The sequence below is a fragment of the Aplysia californica genome, unplaced genomic scaffold, assembly GCF_000002075.1.
Source record: "Aplysia californica isolate F4 #8 unplaced genomic scaffold, AplCal3.0 scaffold00427, whole genome shotgun sequence".
NCBI lineage: Eukaryota > Metazoa > Mollusca > Gastropoda > Aplysiida > Aplysiidae > Aplysia > Aplysia californica.
In genome coordinates, this window is record NW_004797697.1 from 633,983 (window position 1) to 643,222 (window position 9,240).

Consider the following 9,240-nt stretch of genomic DNA (forward strand, 5'->3'; position numbering starts at 1 on the left):
CACACACACACACACACACACAAGCAGACAGGGAGAGAAAAAAAAAGAAAGACAAACACATACACACACACATACACATACACATACTCAAATAACAACAATAGTAACAACAACAACAACAACAACAGCAACAGCAACAACAACAAATGCAACAACTGCAGCAATAACAACTATTACAACAACAACAGAGAAAACGAACATATACATACACTCAGAACTAGTTTAACATTTTGACGCATACATTTGCATATATTTTTACTCACGCGTATCAGCGCAAAATAAACTTTGAAAAAAATGTGGGGGCTCTCGTGGCCTAGAGGTTAAGGTGTTCGCCTCTCATTCAAAGGTCCCGGGTTCGAATCCGGGTAGTGACGGGAATATTTTCTTCTCTAAAATCGTCTCCTTTCACCTCCGTTCATGCTCTCTAGCAATGTTCTGTCGTCTTCTTCCGTCTCCTCTTTCTGCCCCCACCCCGTCACCCCTTTTGCCTCCTCCTCTGGGCTCCTGACTCTTTCTGCAGCCTTTCTACTGCTACTCCCTGACTCCTTCTTACTGCTGTCTTTCAGCCACACCCCTGATCTTCTGGTAGTAAAGATCTACACCTAGCCTTCTCGGACAAAGGCGAACAATTTCGGAGGGCCCGTTTGCAAGTTGCGCACGTTAAAGATCCCTTGGTGGTCTAAAATCGATAAGAGTAGGCTTCGGCCACCACCAGAGCAAAATTCAAAATTACCTATCAACTGAAAATGTTTAATGTGTCCCGCGTGCTCATATGACCTTGTACAGTTGCGAGCGCCGAAAAACACTTTTAAAAAAACAAACAAACAAAACAAAACAAACAAACCAACAAAAAAAAAAAACAGCGCAGAAAGGAAACAGCTGGCACAGAGCAAAAACTCGACATTCGAACTATCTACCATACACGGAGAACATTACATTACTGTGCATGTTATCGCTTTGCATAACCGTTGCGCGCATTCATCGCCTTGTAAACTCTTTAACGCCGAGTTCAATTCATGGCCAAGAATGACAAGTGTCTGTCTCAGTTACACTTCTTTTTGAGGAATTTGAGTCCAATGTTTGTACACATTAATATCATTATCGTTATCGGAGAGAGTGGGAGAGAGAGAGAGGGGGGGGGGAGAGAGAGAGGGGGGGGGAGAGAGAGAGAGAGAGAGAGAGAGAGAGAGAGAGAGAGAGAGAGAGAGAGAGAGAGAGAGAGAGAGAGGGGGGGGGGGGGGAGACAAGAAACGAAATCGACATTCAGGTTAACTGACAGACAAACAGAAAAAAGACAAATAGGCTGAAAGACCAACAGCCGAAGTCATAGATAGATAGATAGATAGATAGATAGATAGATAGATAGATAGATAGATAGATAGATAGATAGACAGACAGACAGAAATACAGACAGACAGACAGACAGACAGACAGACAGACAGATAGACAGACAGATAGATAGATAGACAGACAGACAGACAGACAGACAGACAGACAGACAGACAGACAGACAGACAGACAGACAGACAGACAGACAGACAGACAGACTTTTATTAATTTGTGAAAGGGGGGGGGCGAACTTTTATGAATTGCTAAGGTCGGTGACACAAAACAGTTCCAAAACCTGGTCTCTCAGAACGAGGAGAGTGGGAAAGAGGTATGTGTCACCCCCCCCCCCCCCCCTCTCAGGGACAGCCTGGGGGATGGGGGGGGGGGCTAGAATAAGCGACAAAGGTTAAGAAAGAATAAAACCACTAATAAATTAAGTAGTCAAAGAGTAACAAATTAAAAGACATAACCCTTGTTATTGATATTCTCCTATACGTATAGATCCATGTAGATGTTGACATATCAGTGTGCCGACTCACTCACAAAATGTTGACATATCAGTGTGCCGACTCACTCACATTTGTGAGCAACGTGGTGGAATTAGGCTCTCGTCAATTTTTGGGCATGAAGAGTTATTGGTATCATCTTAAAGCTTGTTCATTTGTCTTTATTTGAATTTTAAAAATATCCATCTTGAATACAAGTCGGGATATTTGCGAAGAAGGAGGCGGGGGTCACCTATTTTTAGAGGTAAAATTAGTAAGAAAATGGCCGCCAAAGATTAGTCATTTCCTTAGCTTAAGAGTCCATGGTAACTGAAAATTTACATCTTTTGTACCTTTAATCAACGTTTTTCACAAAAATCCTCACAGAAATGAGTTCTTTAATGGGCATGAAATGTGTTAAGCCAAAAAAAAAATTTCATAAAAATTCACAAAACAGCCGGAAAAATGGAAGTTTCTTCACTTTGTTTGATTATTTTGACGAGAGCCTGATTCCACCACGCTGCCTCACATATAGACGAGAGCATGATTCCACCACGCTGCCTCACATATAGACGAGAGCATGATTCCACCACGCTGCCTCACATATAGACGAGAGCCTGATTCCACCACGCTGCCTCACATTTAGTTCTTAGTCAACGATTGCTTGATAGACAGAAGATATTCGGAGACGTCTCCGGCGAGCACCCACTAACCATTCGGAGACGTACTCCTCCCGCACACAGATGCACTGCGTATTGTTTGCTGCAGATCACACATGTAGCCACTAAAACTGTCGCAAATCAGTTCCTTTCAAGAAAATTTCAAACGTAACTGCAAAATATCAAATTATGGGAAAAAACAGTGAGAGGGGGATGCCCCCCTGTAACCCCCCATTTTGTTTATACTTGGTCTAGAGGCACAAAGCAATTTGATTGGTCTGTCTCTGTCGGAGACGTCTCCGGATAGATACTGTGGTTTGATACGAATGGGATCACTGACATGACACCCGTAAAAGGGACACGAGACCAAAAACAAAAACAAAAACAAAAAAACAAAAACAAAAACAAAAACAAAAACCCACCAAAACCCCAAAACATAAAAGTTCCAATTATTAGCAAGTTATTCTGGCGTAGCGCGATGTCTAAAAGCGCTCTAAATATACTTTGTAATTCCTATTGTGACCAATGACAATGCAGATACTTTTTACTCCACTCTGTTACGCGTACTCTCTATCACGATTGTAGAGATGATCGTCTGCCCACCTTTTCATAGCCACAGCCCACTTTTCTCACATTTAATAACAGAGACGATAATGTTCTTACCGCTCACCTACGCACAAAGTACAGGCTCATTATCTTTCTTCTTTCCTCTTCCACAAACACGTCACACTCAATGCCTCTCCTCTCTCCTCTTCAATACGCCATACTAAATAATAATAATAATAATAATAATAATAATAATAATAATAATAGATAGCATTTGTATAGCGCATATCCCCGCTCAACAGCAAGCTCTATGCGCTTCACAATCTATACTATTACCCCAGCCCAGCAGACCTGAGAGCATTCTGAAACAAACTCAACTTCCTGGGAAGCATACAGTGTAAGCAGCCATTTATAGGCGCTAAAATACCTCTCCTCTCTCCTCTTCAACACATTACAGACTCATTATCGTTCCTCTCGAGATCACCTCTTCCACAGACATGTCACACACAATGTCTTCCCTCTCCTCTTTAATACGTTACAGACTCATTATTATCTTTCCTCTCTCCTCTCCACACTCAATACCTTTCCTCTCTCCTCTTCCACAGACACGTCACTCACAACGTCTTCCTTCTCATCTTTAATACGTCACAGACTCATTATCTTTCCTCTCTCCTTTTCCACAGACATGTCACACTCAATGTCTTCCCTCTGTGGTGACGTAGGAGGATCTGTAGAATCACATGACAGGACCACATCCCAAACAAAACTGTCGTGGTGGAGGCGGCCCGTTCAAGGGACAGCCACAATTTTCTAAGGCAGCCATCTGTTGTCCAGAGGAAAAACAGGTGTTTTGAACAGGTGGAAATCTTACACAGTGTCAGGATAATGTAAAATAAATGAACAAAGGAACAAAAGAACAAATGAATAAATAAATGTGGATGGTTGGCGGGTGCTCTGGTGTGGTTTGCTTCTTCTTTCCCTATGAAACATATGTGGTCCTTATCTCCCTTTCTTTTTTGTGTTTGTTATTTTCTTGTAACACCTCTAATCTTCTGGCGCTCATATGACCTTATGCAGTTGCGAGCGCCGTAAAACCTCTACTAAAACTAAAAACAAATAAATAAATAATGGGATGCGGTCATTTGTACAGGTGATTGTCTTATACAGGTGGCCGTTAGAGCAGGTTCGGCCGTATATTTTGCCATTCTTGCTCAGTGGCGCGTAAACTGGCTCGACCATGCGGGTAGGCCGAGGGTGGGAGAAGGCGGCATTCTCAAGGTCATCTGGCACAGTTAGCTGATGAAATGAATACCTCGTTCGTAATCCACAAATTAAAATGAGATGTCGGCCGAAGATCGACACAGTGGGTGGTTAGCGGGTGCTCCCTGTGTGGTTTGCTCCCTCTTTCCTGTCAAACATCTATCGTCCTTATCTCTCCTCCCTTTTGTGTGTTTGTTACTCTCTTGTAACACCTCTAATCTTCGTCACTTGTATGACCTTATTGTGTTGCAAGTGCCGTAAAACTCTTTCTTAAAACTAAAAGAAGATTGACACAGGGGTCAAATTGGTAGACTTTCTAAAGATGCCATTTTTTAAAAAAGTTTAACATCTCTGTTATCATTTCATACCAATCGTAAAAACTCAACACCTATAAACTTGACATAACTATGCCCACAGGGCTAAAATCCGAGCAGTAGCTCATTATTTGTCCGCGCACTTCACAAGAGTAATAGAGTCATAATGGTGAGCTTGCCACATTTCTACCTTAGAATTACTAAGTTCTCTCTGACATTTGTCACCGTTTTGAGTTGCTTATAAGAACATGAAGTCAGAAACCAAATTTTTCTATCCTCTCTATCAAAATCGTAATATTTTTCGGGGTCGCTATCAAGATATCCAAAGAATTGAATTTAAAAAAGCTTGACATGTTGTGAAGCTAAAAATATGTTAACGTTAAATTGTTCACAACTTGGCACTGAGCAGATAGAACTTTGTAATTCTAGGGTAGTGGCTAGCTCGCAATAAGTTGGAGGTTCATCCCAAAACTCACCTATCAATGCTCAACATGGACCACGAACAAGACATTAGAGCATAGAATTACAACATGTGAAATGCGACGTCTTAGAAAAGCAGTAAACGAGACCAGGCGAGACAAAATTAGAAACACAGTAATCAAAGAAATAGTGGGCACAAATGATGTCACGCATCACAACCAACACCAAAGAATCAAGAGTGAAGTGTGCTGACAAAGGGGGTGACTTCTCAGGTTCAAGCCTTACGGAAATAGATATATCACGCTTATTGGTATAGTTTTTACATTTTATAAGTATGAAATAATAAAAGACAGATTATAGTTAAAGAACATGGCATCAATTGAAAATCTACAAGTTTGACCCTAAAGTCAATATTTGGCCAATATCTCTATTTGTGGATTGCGAGAAGTCACTCATTTTGTTAGCATGCCTTACAAATGGTTCGGGCATCTCAGGCGATTACCAACACACCACCCAGCACAACGTGCCTTCATAATTTAAAAAATTCGATAGCAACAAGGTTATAGAGGGCAACTGAGAAAGACCTGGATAGATGGAGCCAGGGAAACACGAACAACTCACGGCATCCCCCTGACCCAAGCTCTTCGGCTGGTGACAGAGAGACGTCTCTTTCTTCCCGCGACACTCAAAAGGGTATAAGCTGCGGATAAAAGTAAAAGTAAAGGAGGTTAGGAGTTGGACGCTCTGCTCTAGCTGCGCTTTTAAGACGTCTGCACGCATGATAATAATGATAATAATAATTGTATGCATTTATGCAGCGCTCTATGCCATACTAGTATAAGCTCTGAGCGCTTTACATCAATCAAATAATCATTCTTACATAGAAAATATTTCATAAAACCAAGAACAACCAGTTCAGCCATATAATGATGAACTTTCACAACAGTACATCTATAAATTATACTTGTAAAAATTCGTCAATTTGGTCGCCTAAAGCTTCCGAACCACTTAACGTTCGATATTGGAAAAAAAATGGTGGTTCAGAATCATTTCGATGGTGCGGTTATATTATGGAGTCTGAAGTCAATGAAGTTTAATTTTCAGTTTATCATTATTTTCTTTTAGATCTAATCTTGGGAAAGTCCGTCTTCTAAGACGCCATTGTAAACTAGTGAGGTTTCCGTTCACAAGGAGTGGGCACTGTTTCCATAATGACTTGATGATCGATTCTTTTGAGTCCGTTCATCGAAGAGGTACCCACCTAGTCAACTATCTACACCAAAGGGCAGCAGTAAAAAACCAAACATATTAGTACAAACTGACATACTGATACACTATAACTAAGAATGGAACAAATGAGTTATGAGCAATCGCTTTTAAACATATCAAAATGTGTTATTTCTCTGAGATCCTGGGGCGGGGTATTCCAGATTTTAGGGCCAAAAAAATGAGAAACTTTTCTCACCAAAAGATCAGAATTTCATTTTAGGAGCTCTGGGATTTGTTGCCTCTGTGGATGACCGTAATTGACGAGATGGAACATACAGTGTGAAAAGCAAAATCAATTTTTGTATAACACCATGGGCCGGGAACACAACACAACAAGGTGAAGAAAAATTAAAACGATTAATACGGAAAGCATGACAAATTTCAACATCTACATTCCCCTACTTGGGTGAATTGTACATAACAGCTTGCACTAAAAAAATTAATTCCATCTTTTTAGACAACAAACATCCTTTGTTCCCTCAAATAAAAACATCAGTCAGAAGTAAAAGACCTAGGCTTCTTATTTGTAGCAAAGAAAGATACAGAAGGTCATTTTACCATCATCCATTAAACTTCTTCCATCTTAATCATATTGCTATAAGTATTCATATGACCTTAGAGCATGCATCAGAATACCGTTGAGTATGTATCTTGCTTAAGATTATTTTTGTTTTTTTGCTGCTCATTTATATTATGCATGTGACTGTAAGCCTGTGTGTGTGCATCTGTGTGTGTTTGTGTGTGTGTGTGTTTGTGTGTGTGTGTGTGTGTGGTGTGTGTGTGTGTGTGTGTGTGTGTGGTGTGTGTGTGTGTGTGTGTGTGTGTGGTGTGTGTGTGTGTGTGTGTGTGTGTGTGTGTGTGGTGTGTGTGTGTGTGTGTGTGTGTGTGTGTGTGTGGTGTGTGTGTGTGTGTGTGTGTGTGTGTGTGTGTGTGTGTGTGTGTGTGTGTGTGTGTGTGTGCACGTGCACCAAACCAAACCAATGTGCCAGGATCTAGACAATAAAGATTATCTTATTTTATCTTATCTTCCCTTCATACCTAGTGTACCCTGACGATTTGATTCGTTTGATTTAATGGGGGCTAGCCAAACTGTTCCTTCACAGAAGGGAAATGGGCGGGGTGAGGGAGGATTTAGGGGTGGGGGTGGTGGGAGGAAAGTGGGGGGGGGGCAAAATTCCTGGTCCCATTTCATCTTTCAAACAAGAAATGCGTATCGACCGACATGTGCACCCACACACACACACAATCACACACATCTTTTATCCCAGCCAATCAATAGAGTTATTACATGTCATCAAGGAAGAGATGTTTCCGTCTCAGCCAATCAAAACAGGGGTTATTGAAAAGACGTTTTTTTAAAGGGCCCATAGAAGCAGCTCCTACAGGTCACTCGCCTTGCTGCAGACAGACGCCTGTGTCTCCCCGCGACACCCACCGGTACAAGCGGAAGGAAAAAGTAAGTAAGTAAGTAAGTAAGTAAGTAAGTAAGTAAGTAAGTAAGTAAGTAAGTAAGTAAATAAGTAAATAAGTAAGTAAGCAAGTAAGTAAGTAAGTAAGTAAGTAAGTAAGTAAGTAAGTAAGTAAGTAAGTAAGTAAGTAAGTAAGTAAGTAGAAGCTTCCCAAAAGTTGTCTGCACATGAAGTAAATGTGAGGCATCATGGTAAAATCAAGCGCTCGTCAAAATAATGACATTGAAGAAACTGGCATCTTCCCGCCAGGTTGGCTATCTTTATTGAATTTTTTTTTTCTTTTTTTTTTTTTCTTTTTTTTTTTTTTTTTTGCTCAACATCTCTTATGTCCATTCAAAAACACATTTTTGCGTAGATTTTACTGAAAAAAATTGATTAAAGACACAAAAAATGTGTAAGTTTTTTGTTGTAAACACGGACTCTCAAGTTATGGAAATATCCAAATCTTGGCGGCCATTTTCTCTCAAACAAGGCGACCCCCATCTCCTTCAGTAGAGAATATCTCGACTTCTACTCGAGATAAAATGTGTGTGGGGGGGGGTTCTAATTGAAGGCAAGACAAATTGATAAGATATAAGATGACACCAATAACTGCACATGCCCAAAAATTTGACGAGCGCCTGATTCCACCGCGTCGTGACACGTAGATCTAATGTGGGGGCTTTCGTGGCCAAGAGGTTAAGGTGTTCGCCTCTCATTTAAAGGTCCCGGGTTCGAATCCGGGTAGCGACGGAAAAATTTTCTTCGCTAAAATTGTCTCCTTTCTCCTTCTCTCCTTCTCTCTTGCAATATCCTGTCGTCTGCTTTCGTCTCCACTCTCTTCCCCCGCCCCCTCACCTCCTTTGACCCCCATCACTGGGCTCCTGGCTCTTTCTGCAGTCTTTCTTCTGCTACTCCTTGGTTCCTTCTTACTGCTATCTTTCAGCCACACCCCTGATCTTCTGGTAGGAAGAATCTGCACCTTGCCTTCTCTGACAAGGGCGAAAAATCTCGGAGGTCCCGAGTGGAAGTTGCGCATGTTAAAGATCCCTTGGTTGTCTAAAATCGATAAGAGTAGGCTTCGGCCGCCACCCGAGCAAAATTCAAAATTTTCTACCAACTGAAAATGTTTGATGTTCCCGCTCGCTCATATGACCTTATGCATAATTTGCGAGCGCCGTAAAACACTTACCAAAGAAAAAAAAAAGGTAAATGGAAATGTGTTCTACATTACTCACAGCCGACATAACGCACGCGCACAATACATCGAGGTGAGTACCATTACAATAACTGATAGTTTCATTTACATCTATCTCGCCGAAACTGAAAGAAATTTGCATGAGGAGTTTACATTTGCTGAGGTATTATAAAAATCAAGTAACAAATAATAAGAAAGTAGATGTGCTCACGCAAATGTATGTATGTATATGTTACATGCTAAACATGCTAAAACACCACTGCTTCATTAGCATTCTCTCTCTCTCTCTCTCTCTCTCTCTCTCTCTCCCCC

At 41.1% G+C, this 9,240-nt stretch overlaps 2 protein-coding genes across 2 annotated transcripts in view; one reads left to right on the forward strand and one right to left on the reverse strand.

The window, feature by feature from the left end:
- The window catches only part of LOC101862432 (phosphonopyruvate decarboxylase), a 32,768-nt gene extending 27,129 nt beyond the window's left edge, over window positions 1-5,639 (reverse strand). The window contains exon 1 of the mRNA XM_013086011.2: window positions 5,635-5,639. Coding sequence (XP_012941465.2) covers window positions 5,635-5,639 — 5 coding nt within the window. The remainder of the gene's footprint in view (window positions 1-5,634) is intronic.
- Window positions 5,640-7,653: 2,014 nt separating this feature from the next.
- The window catches only part of LOC101859501, a 7,252-nt gene continuing 5,665 nt past the window's right edge, over window positions 7,654-9,240 (forward strand). Inside the window, exon 1 of the mRNA XM_005104587.3 lies at window positions 7,654-7,738. The gene's annotated coding sequence lies outside the window, so the exon portion shown is untranslated. The remainder of the gene's footprint in view (window positions 7,739-9,240) is intronic.